General features: G+C 38.2%; 1 protein-coding gene across 11 annotated transcripts in view; it reads left to right on the forward strand.

The window, feature by feature from the left end:
• Nucleotides 1-16,243, forward strand: part of ERI1 (exoribonuclease 1) — a 170,305-nt gene that overhangs the window by 21,743 nt on the left and 132,319 nt on the right. For 4 of the 11 annotated variants that reach the window (XM_033176796.1, XM_033176826.1, XM_033176823.1 and 1 more), the window contains 2 exons: nt 7,028-7,317; nt 10,268-11,061. The exons of 5 other annotated variants lie outside the window; for them this stretch is intronic. In XM_033176796.1, the coding sequence (XP_033032687.1) occupies nt 7,028-7,270 (243 nt within the window). In that variant the 3' untranslated portion in view covers nt 7,271-7,317; nt 10,268-11,061. Of the gene's footprint in view, nt 1-7,027; nt 7,318-10,267; nt 11,062-16,243 lie in introns of those variants that run through there. 2 more of the 11 variants (XM_033176820.1, XM_033176818.1) reach the window with 2 other exon arrangements.

Below are 16,243 nucleotides of genomic sequence, written 5' to 3' on the forward strand. Positions count from 1 at the left end.
CAATTTATATTCCATTGGAGAAGCTCAATCCCCTTTAGGTTCTTTTTTTGCTACAACTCCCAGATGGAATAATTTTTGTTATTAAGAATTAATAAACCTTAAAATAATTTTCAGTCAGGCATGCATAAATCTACAGCTCACAGTGTATTAGTGTAATCAGAAAGTTGTAGATATTATAAGGCAATAAAATGCTCCCTGCTTTTTTGAGTAAACAGTGGTTTCTCTTTGTGGACCTGTTTATTTTGGCCAGTTTGTTAGCCTACTCTTTTTTTGTGTGTGGTTTTCCCCTCTTCATAATAGATAACTATAATGCAATTAGTTGTATAAGTAGAAACTTACGTTTCCTTTTTTTTTTAACCTTATCTAAGACCTAAATAAAACTCTGTCACAAGTTTCCTGTAATGCTAATAAGGTATATTATATGGTATGTCTAAAAACATTTTTCGCCGGGCGCAAAGCCTGGCTCAAGCCTGTAATCCCAGCACTTTGGGAGGCCGAGACGGGCGGATCACGAGGTCAGGAGATCGAGACCATCCTGGCTAACACGGTGAAACCCTGTCTCTACTAAAAAAATACAAAAAACTAGCCGGGCGAGGTGGCGGGTGCCTGTAGTCCCAGCTACTCGGGGGGCTGAGGCAGGAGAATGGCGTAAACCTGGGAGGCAAGCTTGCAGTGAGCTGAGATCCGGCCACTGCACTCCAGCCTGGGCGACAGAGCGAGACTCCGTCTCAAAAACAAAAAACAAAAAACACATTTTTCTTTTTTTAAAAATAAAAATGACTTTTTTTTTTTTTTGAGATAGAGTCTTACTCTGTCTGCTAAGCTGGAGTGCAGTGGTGCAGTCTCGGCTCACAGCAACCTCTGCTTCCTGGGTTCAAGCAGTTCTCCTGCCTCAGCCTCCCGAGTAGCTGCCATTACAGGCGTGCACCACCACACCTGGCTGATTTTTTTGTATTTTTTAGTAGAGATGTGGCTTCACCATATTAGCCAGGCTGGTCTTGAAGTCCCAACATTGTGATCCGCCCCTCCTTCGCCACCCAAAGTGCTGGGATTACAGGCGTGAGCCGTTGCACCCAGTCAAGAATGACGTTTTATCCAATCTTTCTTGGGGGCAAAGGGTGGAAATGGGTAATTAAACTTGGAGCTTAATCTCTTTCATAAATTTAAAAGGTAGTAACTGTAATACATTTCTGTGAAATAATTGGCTTAGGCTAAAATGAGACTTGGTTTTTCTAAAAGTAGACTGAAGTAATATGAATGAAAATACGGTCCAAGACACATTTTTATACAAGATTTTGGGGGGAAAACCCAAACTTTCTTTGTGCCTGGCATATCAAGCGCAAATGTGGGCTTAGCGTTTACAAAATTATACAGCTGTTTCTTTCTTTCTTTATTTTTTTTGAGATGGAATCTCACTCTGTCACCCAGACTGGAGTGCAGTAGTGCGATCTCAGTTCACTGCAACCTCCGCCTCCTGGGTTCAAGCAATTCTCCTGCTGCAGCCTCTCAAGTAGCTGAGATTACAGGTGCTAATTTTTTTGTATTTTTAGTAGAGACTGGGTTTCACTATGTTGGCCAGGCTGGTTTTGAACTCCTGACTTCGCCCCCCTTGGCCTCCTGAAGTGCTAGGATTACAGGCATGAGCCACCACGCCCAGCCTTCTTTATGTCTTTATAGGCCTATGTATATGCATGAAAGTGCTGTTGCTGAAGTAAAAGGAAAGGATGAATATACTTCCTTGCTGTAAAATCTGGTTTTTTTTCCTCCCTTTACAAATACTTAATTCTGGGTTGAATTTAAGAAAACTCACATGAATTCATTTTCTTTGGAAATTAGACAATTTCTGCCTTTGCTCTTCATACGTGTTAAACACAAAAAACCTTGCTTACACATGTAGAAAGTTGAAACTACAGTGAAATGTTACTGCTTTCAAATGAATGACAGGATACTATGTTTGCAGAAATCCACAACTTTTCTAGGGGCAGAGCATAAAGTCTCATCTCCGGTGTACAGTTCAGATTGTACCTATGAAGCTCTCTTCTTAAAATTGAATTCTCAGGCTGAACAGAGATTGAGAGAAAGGATCCCTTACCTCATCATACTCTGGTGTTGAAAGGGAGGAAAAATACTTAATTTTCTCCTACAGTTTTTCCAGGTTGTACTCAGTTAGACTTGAGACTTTCAAATAGCTTTCCTCAGTTGATATCAAACCCAAGCAAAAGGTGGACATTTTAAGGTTTTCTGTTATAACATGATTATTTCCAAAGACATACTCCATTACCTTTGAAATGCAAGAATCTTGTCACTTGAAGTCAAACATTTTCTCCAGCTTCTGATAGGGACTTGTTCAGCTGGTTTATGTGATGAAAAATGTCTATAAGGAGGCTACGTTTTGCAGCCCTTCTTCAAACTGCTCAGCAAACTCTGGCCTTTTTGTTTTCCTGTTGTTCACCTTTCAACTCAGACACCTGATGGAGAACTTTTCCTTGCTAAGCCAGAGGAAGCAAGAGGTTGGTTTGTTCTTGTCCAGATTTTCACATCATTTTTAAAAACATGAAGTGACTGGCCTTTGTTTAATAAAGTTAGTAACTCTTTTTCGGGCATTATCTAGGACTTTTCATTTTAATCTCTCTTTTTTTTTTTTTTTCGTGGTAAAATATACGTAATACAGGTTGAGTGTCCCTAATTGGAAATGATTGGGACCAGAAGAAATGTTTCGGATTTTGGTTTTTTTAAGTTATGGAATATTTGCATATACATAATGAGATATCTTGGAGGTAGGACCCAAGTCTAAATATGAAATTCATTTTTGTTTGGTATATACCTCATAGCATGAAGTTAAGTTTCATACAACTTTGTGGATGCAACAGTGTATGTACATTGAACCATTAGAAAGCAAAATTGTTACTGTCTCAGCCATTGATACGGACAGTCTAGTTGTTTGGCATAGTTCCTGATGCTACCAATAAGCAATTGCCTTCTTAGTCACACCTAAATTAATTGTGTGTCATGTACCTGTGTTTTGACTGGGAACCATCACATGAGGTATGGAATCTTCCACTTGTGATGTTATGTTGGCGCTGAAAAAGTTTCCGATTTTGGAGCATTTCAGATTTTGGGTTTTTGGGATTAGGGATGTTCACCCTGTATAACACTTGCTGTTCACTTAAAAATGCTCCCAATCATTTTTAAGTGCACAACAGTTCAGTGGCATTAAGTACATTCATATTATTGCACAACCATCACCACATGGTTCTCCAGAACTCTCATATTCCGAAACTGAAGCTCTGTGCCTATTGAACTTCCCCTTCCCGCCAGCTCCTGGCAATCATTCTTTCTGTCTCTATCAGTTTGGCTTATCTATATACTTCTTATAAGTGGAAGCATAAAATGTTTGATCTTTTGTGACTGGCATATTTCACTGAGCATAATGTCTTTAAAGTTCATGTTGTATCGTGTCAGAATTCTACCTTTCTGAGGCAGAATAAGAATTCATTGTATATATTTACGGGCTGAGTATCCCTAATCCCAAAATTCAATATCTGAAATGCTCCAAAATCTGAAACTTTTTGAGCACTGACATTGTACTCAAAGGAAGTTCTCACTGGAGCATTTCAGGTTTTGGATTTTGGGGTTTTTGGATTAGGGATGCAAAAGTGGTGTAATGTAAACATTTAATATTTCAAAATCTAAAACATTTCAAATCCAAAGCACTTCTGGTCCCAAGCATTTCAGATGAGGAATATTTAACCTGTACGACATTAAAAAAAAAAAAATCCATTGATCCTTTGATGGATATTTAAGTTACTTCCATGTTTTGGCAATCATGAATAGTGCTGTTATGAACATGGGTGTACAAATACCATTCTTTTTCCTGTATAACCAGAAGAGGAATTGCTGAATCATGTGCTGATTCTATGTTTAATTTTTTTGAGGAATCTCCCCATTGTTTCCCACAGTGGCTGTACCATTTTACATTCCCACCAGCAATGCACAAAGTACTACATTCTCCACATCCCTGTCAATGCTTGTTATTTGCTGGTGTGCGTGCGTGTGTGTGTGTGTTTGTTTATGGCCATTCTAATGGATGTGGTGGTATTTCATTTTGGTTTTGATTTGTATTTCCCTAATAGTGATGTTGAGCATCTTTTCGTGTGATTATTAGCCATTGACATATCATGTTTGGAGAAATGTTTATTCAGGTTCTTTCCTCATTTACTAAATGAGGTACGATGTTTTGAGTTGTAGGAGTTCTTTATTCGGGATATTAATTCCTTATCAGATATATTCTTGCAAATGTATCTTCTGTTCCATGGGTTGCCATTTCACTCTACTGATAATGTCTTTAGTAATAAGGTTTTTAATGTTGATGAAGTCCACTTTATTTTTTCTTTTGTTGCCTGTGTTTTGGTGACATCCAGAAAATCATTGTCCAATCCATTGTCATAAAGCCTTTTCCATATGTTTTCTTCTAAGAGTTTTATAATTGTATGTCTTACATTTAGGTCTTCCATCAATTTTGAGTTAATTTTGGTATATGGTGTAAGATAAGGGTCCAAATTCATTCTTTTGCACGTGGATATTCAGTTTTCCCAACACTGTTTGTTGAAAAGGCCATTGTTTTCCCCATTGATTCAGTGTATTTGTGAAGGTTTATTTCTAGACTCTATTCTGTTTTATTAGTTTATATGTCAATCTTAATGCTAATACCACTCTCTTTCAATTACTGTACTCCTTCCTTCTGTTAATGGTTGTGTTAACATTGTTTTTTTTTTTTTTTTTTTTTTTTTTTTTTGAGACGGGGTCTCGCTCTGTCGCTCAGGCTGGAGTGCAGTAGCCGGATCTCAGCTCACTGCAAGCTCCGCCTCCCAGGTTTACACCATTCTCCTGCCTCAGCCTCCCGAGTAGCTGGGACTACAGGTACCCGCCACCTTGCCCAGCTAGTTTTTTTTTTTTTTTTTTTGTATTTTTAGTAGAGACGGGGTTTCACCAGGTTAGCCAGGATGGTCTCGATCTCCTGACCTCGTGATCTGCCCGTCTTGGCCTCCCAAAGTGCTGGGATTACAGGCTTGAGCCACCGCGCCCAGCCAGCATTGTTTTTTAAATGTTGAGCCATCCTTGCATTTCAGGATAAAATCCGAATTGGTCATGGTGCATAATTATTTTAATATGTTGCTGATTTAGGTTTGCTTATATTTTGTCAAGGATTATTGCATCATGATACTCATAGGGGATATTGATCTGTAATTTTCTTTCCTCATGAGGTCTTTGTCAGGCTTTTGTATCAACATGATGCTGACCTTAATGGAATGAGTTGGGAAATATTTCTTCTTCAATTTTTTTGTGGTAGTTTGAGGAGGCTTTGTTCTGAATCTTTAAATATTTGCCTGAATTCAGCAGTGAAGCAATCTGGTTCAGAGCTTTTCTTTGTTAGAGGTTTTCAGTTACTGATTCAGTCTCATTCCTAGGTATAGGTCTATTCAGATTTTCTGTTTCTTTGTAATTCAATTATTGGTAAGTTGTGTATTTCCAGTAATTTGTCCCTTCCATCTAAGTTATCCAGTATTTTGGAAAAGTTATTTTTAGAAGTGCATTTTCCAAGTGATAATTAGTAGAAAGTACAAGATATATTCCAGTATTATAGCTTAAGATAATTATGGATATTTTACATGATTTGCTTTGTGATTATCCCAGGAAGCCTATGAGTAAATAGTAGAGCCGTTAGTCCCATTTTATGGATGAAGAAGCTGAGATCCTAGATGCATAGGCAAAATGGCTGTGCAAACTATGGAATGTAAAACTTAACAAATCTTGATAGAAACATGAAGAAAATACAACAATTTTTTTTCTCTTTTCTTTTTTTTTTTTTTTTTGAGATGGAACCGCACTCTGACGCCCAGGCTAGAGTGCAGTGGAGTGATCTCAGCTCACTGTAACCTCTGCCTCCTGGGTTCAAGGGATTCTTCTGCCTCAGCCTCCTGAGTAGCATTACAGGTGCACACCATCATACCCAGATATATTTTATATTCTTAGTAGAGATGGGGTTTCACCGTGTTGGCCAGGCTGGTCTCGAACTCCTGACCTCAGGTGATCCACCTTCCTTGGCCTCCCAAAGTGCTGGGATTACAGGCTTGAGCTACCACACCCAGCCAATAATTCTTAAAAGTGGAGGTGCATATTGGAATTTGGGGAGTGTGAGGTGTTTTTTTTTTTTTTTTTTAGTTTATCAAGGAACAGGTTTTAAATAACTTGAAAAATATCACACGACATCATGTTTCATTCTTAATCTTCATTATCTTTAGCCATCCAAAAAGGCTAGTCTTTTTATCTAAGAAATCAGTCAAGTAAAGTAAAACATGATAGAAAAATACCATGTAAAATAACTAATTTGGTTTAAAAAGGTAGATCTTCAACTTACATGTCCTGAACAATACATTCCCTTTAATAGATTATTTTTAAATTTAAAAACTGCAGAGGTTTCAGATGTCTGAGGATTCAGTCTGTATTTTCAGCTAAAACTCTAAGATCATATTTTAAAGCTCTGAAAATTTGAGGGTTTTTTTTTTTTTTCTTTTTTTTTCCCGATGGTGTCTTGCTCTGTTGTTCAGGCTGGAGTGCAATGGCTTGATCTGAGCTCACTGCAGCCTCTGCCTCCCGGGTTCAGGCAGTTCTCCTGCCTCAGCCTCCCAAGTAGCTGGGATTACAGATATGCACCACCACGCCCGGCGAATTTTTTTGTATTTTTAGAAGAGATGGGGTTTCACCATGTTGGCCAGGCTGGTCTCAAACTCCTGACCTCAAGTGATCTGCCTTCCTTGGCCTCCCAAAGTGCTGAGATTACAGGCTTTGAGCCACATTGCCAGGCCTGAGTTTTTTATTTGCCTTATTTGACTGAGGGTATTGCCCTTTGCCTAGCTTTATTTAGCTATTTGTGCTAATTTTCAGTTTCTTATTTTTCAGCTTAACTGTGGCTTATATTACAGTTTAGAACACCAAAGAATTATTTACTAAGCTGTTTATTTTTCAGGTTCCTAGAAGCCAAACCAAACTGACAATAATGCTTGAAAAATTAGGAATGGATTATGATGGGCGGCCTCACTGTGGTCTTGATGACTCTAAGAATATCGCCCGAATAGCAGTTCGAATGCTTCAGGATGGGTGTGAACTCCGAATCAACGAGAAAATACATGCAGGACAGCTAATGAGTGTGTCCTCTTCCTTACCAATAGAGGGCACTCCACCGCCACAAATGCCACATTTTAGAAAGTAACAGCAGTTTTGTGTGTGGATCATTCCAACTGAAGTTGCTATGAAGAGGTAGCAGATGAATCTCATTGAATTAGTCCTATAGTGCAAACTTTAAGCACCTTAAAACATTTAAAATCTTATTACAGGTGATAGAGATAGATAGATGTATGTGAACAGATTTTGTAGGAAGGAGTACTGAATTCTTTGTCACCAGCACTTTTGATATGAGCAGTATTCGTTACACAGTAACAGTTCCTGCTTAGAACTGACTTTTATAATTTAAGGTGTTCACTATATTCTCTTTGGTTTTAAAATGCAAAATCTCATTGGCTGTTCTCTTGAATGTCATATCTTACTGGTGTTAAAATATGTAATGTATTTCTTTATTAACATCACTAGATGAAACCGTATCTTAAAATGCAGAAGTGATTGGAAGGTAGGTCTTATCTAGCCTTTAGATTTCAAGAATATCATAGTCCTTTTGATTTTTCAAAGTTTATATATGAAGTTCACCATGTATGTGATGAATTTCATGAGGTACTTGGTATACGTATTTGCCTATGTTTCTTTTCAACTCATAATTGGAAGAATTGTGATCGATTATAGGATCTGGTTAAAAATTCAGTTACTGAAGGAATTAATGAAAACTTGGAAGAAAATACTGAAAGGAATATCATAAGGGCTGTAGCTCAAACTTCATAATACATAAATCACTGGGGTCTTTTTGGATTTGGTTGTTTGATTCTCCTTCCTTTTTTGACATATATATGCCTTAATTCTTAAATCTGAGGGACCATGCTTTGAAATAGACTGAAAATTAAGGGTCACCACCTAATTTTACTTTGTATTCAGTATCATAAGTGAGGTTAATAAAGTCAATACTTTCTACCACATATTATGTTTTTGTTATTAAAAAACTTCATTGGCCACCAGTGAAGTTAGTCAATAAAATACTTGTTTTTCTGATTTTACATAGTAAGTGGCTGCTAAATATTGAGTAATTCTTAAAAAACGAAAATGTGCATTTCGACTTGATAAGGTGTAAAACTCTTATCTAGAGGCTAAACCCATGTATTTTCAGAATTCAGTTTTTCTTGTAGATTTCAGGGGACAATTTCATTGACACTGCTTGCTTCCTGCCTTTTACCTTTTAATAAAAATTGTGATGCTACTTTATTCTGAAGATTTATATTTTATAATTAAGTGAATTTCCTCAAAGGTTTCCAAACCTGATATATATATAGGGTGAAAAGCAGGAAAGTAGACGTTTTTCTTGGTGTGGGAATTATCTACATAGGGCGGTAGATTTCTTCTTTTTTTTTTTTTGTTTAAGATATTCTCTTGCCCAGGCTGGAGTGCAGTGGCGCGATCTCGGCTCACTGCAACCTCTGCCTCCCGGGTTCAAGCAATTCTGCCTCAGCCTCCTGAGTAGCTGGGATTACAGGCTCCCGCCACCACGCCCAGCTAATTTTTGTATTTTTACTAGAGATGGGTTTTCACCATGTTGGTCAGGCTGGTCTCGAACTCCTGACCTCGTGATCCACCCACCTTGGCCTCCCAAAGTGCTGGGATTACAGGTGTGAGCCACCGCGCCTGACCCAGGGCGGTAGATTTCTTAAGCCAATAAATTTCTGCTTTTGAGCAGTAGTCATATAATCAGTATCATAAAGAATAATGTGTAAATAACAGAAGGCATGAGTGTGTGGTGTTCCTAGATAAACTGTTAGAGATTGTAGTAAAATAAGGAAACCTAAGTGCTTTAAGTTTATACAGTTAACTCTTCGGATAAGACGGATATATGCTGAGATGTTTGTGAATCCCAGATAGCACTGTATGATAAACTGTAAAGTATTACTGAATGTCGTAAAGAATTTCCTACAAATCCTTACTGTGCCAGGGCAAAGGAGTAGAAAATAGCAAATCACAGATGGCAGGAGATCTAGACATTCTTTAGGTGAGTTTTTCCGTATAGCCATCCTACTGTGGAATTCAAATCCATGCTCTAGCAGAACTCTAATTGCCTCTCAGCACTTCCAGAGTCGCACATGAATAGCTGAAACTGCAATTGGAAAATATGATGACAGGGAAATACTACGTTTCCGGTTTTGTTTTAGCTCTATCTGCTAATTTCTTTGCCTATTTTCCCTTTTGCCAAGTACCGACAAGCTTATGTTGTATTTCTTTTTAAGACCTTCAACATTATAAGCTCTCAGTACCCTCTTTTTTTGTTGTTGTTTGAGATAAGAGTTTTTGCTCGTCTGCCAGGCTGGAGTGCAGTGGTGCCATCTTGGCTCACTGCAACTTCCGCCTTCTGGGCTCAGGTGAGATCCTCTTGCCTCAGCCTCCTGAGTAGCTGGGATTACAGGCGCGTGCCACCACACCTGCTTAATTTTTGCATTTTTAGTAGAGATGGGGTTTCACCATGTTGGTCAGGCTGGTCTCGAACTCCTGACCTCAAGTGAGTTGCCCTTGACCTCCTACGGATGTGAGCCTCTGCGCTCAGCCATAGATTTTACTGTCTTAACCCATTTTAATTCCTCTGTTGAGTCTCTGTCCTCCCCTCCAATTTGATTTGGGATTTTGCTGATGAGATTATACTAAACATTGAGAGTACTGCATTTTACTCTTTTATTGTGTTGTCTTTGAAAGACAAATAGTACAATTTTGTACAAGGAAACACATAAGAGATGGATGTCTTTCTGGTATCCCCACGAAAACAATATTAGTATACTCTATTATTGTTACTTATTAATAGTTACTTAGTATTTACAATTTATTAATTATTAGCTATGTTAATTTTTATTCTATGCTTCATTTGCTCTGACATGGACATAGTGGATTTCTGCTGATTTTTTTCGAATCCACAATCTTTATAACCAACTGAAAAATATAATAGAGCATTATATTTCGTTTTTATTTGTGTTCTTTTGGATCAAGTATTTAACATTTGCTCTGAAAAAAATGTTTTTGTGACGTGTCTTCGTTGCCTTGAGATAGAGCTGTTTATCCTGCCTCCTAGGGAGAAGTTTCTGCCTGGATTGAAATAAAAAAACACAGGAGTCACAAGCATGTTACCTATTAAAAGAGAGAGGGTATCTCTGAAGACTAATTAAAATGGTAATTTTTTAAAAGATGGGACCAGTTGACTTTTAGTATATCACCCCAAGTATTATCCCCAAAATGATAATGCAAAACAATAATTTGGAGACCAGGAGAAAAACTGGTAGTAGGATTATGGGGGAGGGGAAGAAGCACAGGTGGTCAAGATAATAATGCGTGTTTGGCCTCAGCTGTAGGTAGAGGTGCCAAAGAAACTACCTGCCTCACAGATGAGCACACACGGATGCATTGTAAAAGTCTGAGAAGGATGTATTGTACTTTGAAGGAAGACTTTCCATTTCTAAGCTACCATGGAGAAGTATAAGCTCCTTGAGACCAGAGACTGTGACTTCTGCATCTTTGATTCCAGCGACGTATGATAAAATGTTTTGCACATAGTTGAATGCAGCGTTGATAAATGAAGGACAGCCTTACATCTTTTTTCTATTATACTTAGCAATTTCCTCTTTCTTCTGCACCACCAACCTGTATTTCAAGCCTCCCTGCCCCACAAAGCTTCCAAAGCCAATAAATTTGTTAATCTAGAGCAGGGGTCAGCAAACCACCACCCGTGGGCCAAATCTGGCCTGCTGCCTGTGTTTGTATGGCCTACAAACTATGGTTTTTATATTTGTTAATGGCTCAAAATAATATTTTGTATAATATGAAAATTCCACGAAATTTTAGTTTCTCTGAATAAAGTTTTGGAAAGAACTACCATTCTCATTTGTTTTCATGTCCTCTCTGACCACTTTTGTGCTACAATGGCAGAGCTGAATAGCTGCATCAGTGGTACCATCTGGCTAGCAAGGCCAAAAATACTGTCTGGCCCTTTACAGAGGAAGTTTGCCTACCCTCACCTCACTTATTGAACGCAGTATATCAGTTGCATCAACAAGAAATGGGACTGATGACATGAGAGCCTAGAGCTGAATGTTAAGGTGCAATCATGATACTTGCACCAAACATTTATTGACACCGTTAAGTACTTTACCCCATTGTTTAATAAGGATCTGGTGAGGGAGAGAGGCCTTCTCTCCAATTTATAGATGGGAAAATTAGGTCCAGAGTGGTTAACTTGCCAAAGTTTAAGGAGTGGGAGCTGTAGACTCTGGCAGTCTGACTTGAGCCACTGCTCTTTATCCCCGTGCTATGCTGCCTCCCCTTGTAGACTTTGGCTTAACCTGATATTCCAGGAACAGATAGATTGTCCTAGGTAAACATCTTTCTGCTACAGTTTAGACATTTTCAGTGCGATTTTACTAAATGCAAATCAGGAGATAATTTGATGTTCATTCTTTGAATGAAGCAATATAAAGTGTTTTTAACTTCTAATGTAACCAGCTCTAAGGTTTTTTGGAGATGGGGATAAGTGGAGAAGGAGAAGGATTTTTGCTTTAAAATTTCCCCAGTGTTCTTGAGATGAGAAACGTTAGTGTCTTGAGTTTATAATGACACAGGCTAAAGGGCTTAAGCTTGACGGATGGATTAAGAGGTGGAAGTAATTGTTTTTCTGGATTCCTTACCAAGACTTGGGTAAGGGGCTGATGCCTGAGGCTTTAAACCAGATCTGCTTTTTACTTGCAAATGAATTATCTCATGTTAAACTTCATTCGATTTGTTTTAGGATGAATACTGCTCAATCATTGTGGAGCCACAAGGCATGCTTCATTTTATTGCACTTCTCTTTATTGTACTTTACAGATACTACTTTTTTTTTTTTTTTTTTTTTTTTTTTTAAGCATACTGAAGGTTTGTGTGAATCCCGTGTGGAGAAAGTCTATTGGTGTCATTTTCCCGACAGCATATGCTCACTTCATGTCTCTTACATTTTGGTAATTCTCCCTATACTTCAGACTTTTTGATGATTATTATCTCTCTTAGGGTGACTTGTAATTAGTGACCTTTGATGTTACTATCATGGTGGTTTTGGGGTACCACCAACCACACCCATATAAGACAACTTAATTGATTAATGTCTGTGTTTTCCCCATCGCTCCCTCTCCAGACCTACCTATTCCCTGAGACATAATAATGAAATTAGGCCAATTAATAAGCCTACAGTGGCCTGTAAGTGTTCAAGTGAAAGGAAGAGTCACATGTCTTCCACTTTAAATCAAAAACTAGAAATGATTAAGCTTAGAGAGGAAGGCATGTCAAAAGCTAAGACGGGCTGAAAGCTATGCCTCTTGATCCAAATTAGCCAAGTTGTAAATCCAAAGGAAAAGTTATTGAAGGAAATTAAAAGTGCTGCTCCAGTGAGCACACAAGTGATAAGAAAGCAAAACAGCCTTATTGCTGATATGGAGAAAGTTTTAGTGGTTTGGATAAAACATCAAACCGCAACATTTCCTTAAGCCAAAGCCTGTTCTAGAGCAAGACTGTAACTCTTGTATTCTGTGAGGGTTGAGGGAGGTGAGGAAGCTGCAGAAGAAAAATTGGAAGCCAGCAGAGATTGGCTTATGAAATTTAAGGAAAGAAGTTGTCTCCATAAAATAAAAGTGCAAGGTAAAGCAGCAAGTGCTGATGTAGAAGTTATAGCAAGTTATCTGGAAGATCTGGCTAAGATAATTGATGAAGGTGGCCACACCAGACAACAGGTTTTCAATGTAGATGAAATAGCCTATTAGAAGAAGATAACATCTAGGACTTTGGTAGCTGGAAAGAAGTCAGTGCTTGGCTTCAAAGCTTCAGAGGACAGGCTGATTCTTGTTAGGAGCTAATGTAGCTGGGGACTTTAAGTTGAAGCCAGTGTTCATTAACCGTTCTAAAAATCCTAGGGCCCTTATGCTAAATCTACTCTGCCTGTGCTCTATAAAGGGAACGGCAAAGCCTGAGTGACAGCACATATGTTTACAACATGGTTTACTTAATATTTGAAGCCTGCTGTTGAGACTTAGTGCTCAGGAAAAAAAAAAAAAAACTTTTCAAAAGACGACTGCTCATTGACAATGCATCTGGTCATCCAAGAGCTCTGATGGAGTTGCATAAGGAGATTAATGTTGGTTTTAATGCCTACAAACAATATCCCATTCCGCAACCCATGGATCAAGTAGTAGTTCTGGCTTTCAAGTCTTATTATTTAAAAATTCGTTTCATAAGGCTGTAGTTAGCATAGGTAGTGATTCCTCTGATGGATCTAGGCAGTCAGTTGAAAACCTTCTGGAAAGGATTCACCATTCTGAATGCCATTACAAGCATTTGTGATTTGTGAGAGGAGGTAAAGATAGCAACCTTAACAGGAATTTGCAAGAAGCTGATTTTAGTCCTCGTGGATGACTTTTAGGGGCACAAGACTTCAGTGGAAGAAGTCACTGCCGATGTGGTGGAAATACCAAGAGAACTAGAAGTGAAGATGTGACTGAATTGCTGCCACCTCATGATAAAACTTGAGGAATTGCTTCTTATAGATAGGCAAAGAAAGTGATTTATTGAGATGGAATCTATTCCTGGTGAAGATGCTGTGAACATTCTTGAAATGACAGAAAAGGATTTAGAATATTACATAAGCTTAATTGATAAACCAGTGGCAGTGTTTGAGAGGATTGACTCTAATTTTGAAAGAAGTTCTACTGTGGATAGAATGCTATCAAATAGCATGATAAAGAGAAATCTTTTGTGAAAGCACAAAGATCAGTTGATGGAGCAAGCTTCATTGTTGTCTCATTTTAAGAAACTGCCACAGCCACTCCAATCTTCATCACCTACCACCCTGATCACTCAGTAGCCCTCAACATTGAGGCAAGATCTTACACCAGCAAAAAGATTATGACTTGCTAAACACTCATGAGTATTAGCTTTTTCTAGAAATTTAACCTTGAAGGTGTATATGTGTTTTTTAGACATAATGCTTTTGCACACTTCATAGACTATTGTTTAAATGTAACTTTTATATGTATTGGGGAGCCAAAACATTTGTGTGAGTTGCTTTATTGTGATACTCCCTTTATTGCAGTGGTCTGGAACTGAACCTGCAGTATCTCTGAGGTATGCCTGTATATAGTATGATCAAGAACAAGTTTAGAATACAAGTCCTTTTTTTTCTACTTAATTGAGTAAAAGAAGAGGAGAAAGCTTATGATTTTCTGCTTGCTAGTTTAGTGTGGCACACCATCACTGGTAATGGCAGATTGATGGAAGGGAGAGGTTGAGCTTTCCCTTTCAAGTGTCCATTCTTGCTTGCCATCTCTGCACCTTTGAACATAGACCTGTTTTCCCTTTGGATTTGTTTTTGTCAGTGGGACCATGATTGTCACAGTCACATAGGATTGAAACCATGAAACTCATGGTCCCTCCTTCCCCCTTTTAGCACAATGTCCTTTATTTTCCAGTCACTTTATCCTCACCCCCGTTTTCATCATTGCTACACAGGCTGTTGCTAAAATTTAACTGACTTCTCTCATGCTGTCTCTTCCTATATACCACTGTCATAAAAAAGCTTCCTAAAATGTTGCTTTGCACACTGATCTCAGAAACCTTCACATTTCTGATGGGATAAAACTCAGCTCTCTGTTGGCATATAAGACCCTTCACAGTCCGATTTCTGTCTACCAACTTTTATAGTAGCCATCTGCTCTGGGGTAATAGTTACTCGCCTCACCATCATCATTGAATTGCATGAGCGCCATCCTACTTCTGTCCCCAGGAAGTTAGCCCATCAGTCTTATCCTCTTGATTCTGTTTTGTTAAAGACCTGCTCTGATTTCAGCCTTCTCCTTCCCAGACGACCCGGACCTTTGGCAACAACTCCCTCTATTCGTTCACTGCACTTTCGTTGTATTCATTGGGCCCTTCATTTGTGCTGCAGAGATTCATGTGTACTGTGTTGGGGTTTTTTCTATTTCCCCAACAGGAGTATAAATTATTCAGGCACATTTTCTTTCTTATATCTCAAGAACCTAAGACACAATGGGTGCTTAGTTTAAAATAATTAGAGATGGTAAAATATATTCTCTAAGGTTAGTACCTGTTCCTGAAATTGCAAAAGGTAGCGTAAGTCTTGACTGCTGTGATGAATGAGTTGCTGCTTTGGCAGAGTTACCGATATGAGCTATCCCCTTTGCTGTTACTGTGCACCATAAATAAATTTTTGCAGGCTCTATCTCCAGTAGAAATGTGTAATCCCTGTCTATGCTTGACTTTCCCTCTAGGTGCCAGGAAAAGCAAACAAATGTTAAGCTGTCCTTCCTGGTAGTTCAGTCTGTACATTGCTGATAAAAAAAAAAAAAAAAAAAAAAAGTCCGCTCCAAGTATCTTTGGCCTTGAAAAAGGTTATTGCTTGCCTTTCCTCTGTGTTGAGCACTGATTTTTCAAACTTTTTTGCACAAGTATTCCCTAATACTTAAAAAAAATTGTTTTAAAAGGAAACTGTATCTATTTACACATTTAAAGCTGTTCCTAAGTTTAAATATTGGCAAAAGAGACAATACCAGCATAGTAGAAATATTGAGATTTTAAAACAAAACAGGCTTCATTATATAATCAGTGGAGTCTACATACCATAGAAATTTAGTACCATTATCTACATAGAAAATGCATAAAGGTTTTTAAAATTCCTCTTTCTCCTGGAACTTGTATTTTTGTTGCAGTTCTCCCACAGGATTTTATTCTAATGTAATACAGTAGTCCCCTCTTATCCGTGGTTTTGCTTTCCATGGTTTCAGTTATCCAAGGTGCAGTAACAAGATACTTTGAGAGAGTCCACATTCACATGACTTTTATTGCAGTGTATTTTTATAACTGTCCTATTTTACTAGTTATTGCTATTAATCTCTTTTCCTAATTTATAAATTAAACTTGATTGTAGATAAGTATAGGAAAAAACATCAGGTTTGGTGTTATCCAAGGTTTCCGGCATCTTGGGGTTCTTGGAAAGTATTCCTTGTGGATAAGGGAG

The sequence above is a fragment of the Trachypithecus francoisi genome, unplaced genomic scaffold (assembly GCF_009764315.1).
Source record: "Trachypithecus francoisi isolate TF-2019V2 unplaced genomic scaffold, Tfra_2.0 Contig01554, whole genome shotgun sequence".
In the NCBI taxonomy this organism is placed as follows: Eukaryota; Metazoa; Chordata; class Mammalia; order Primates; family Cercopithecidae; genus Trachypithecus; species Trachypithecus francoisi.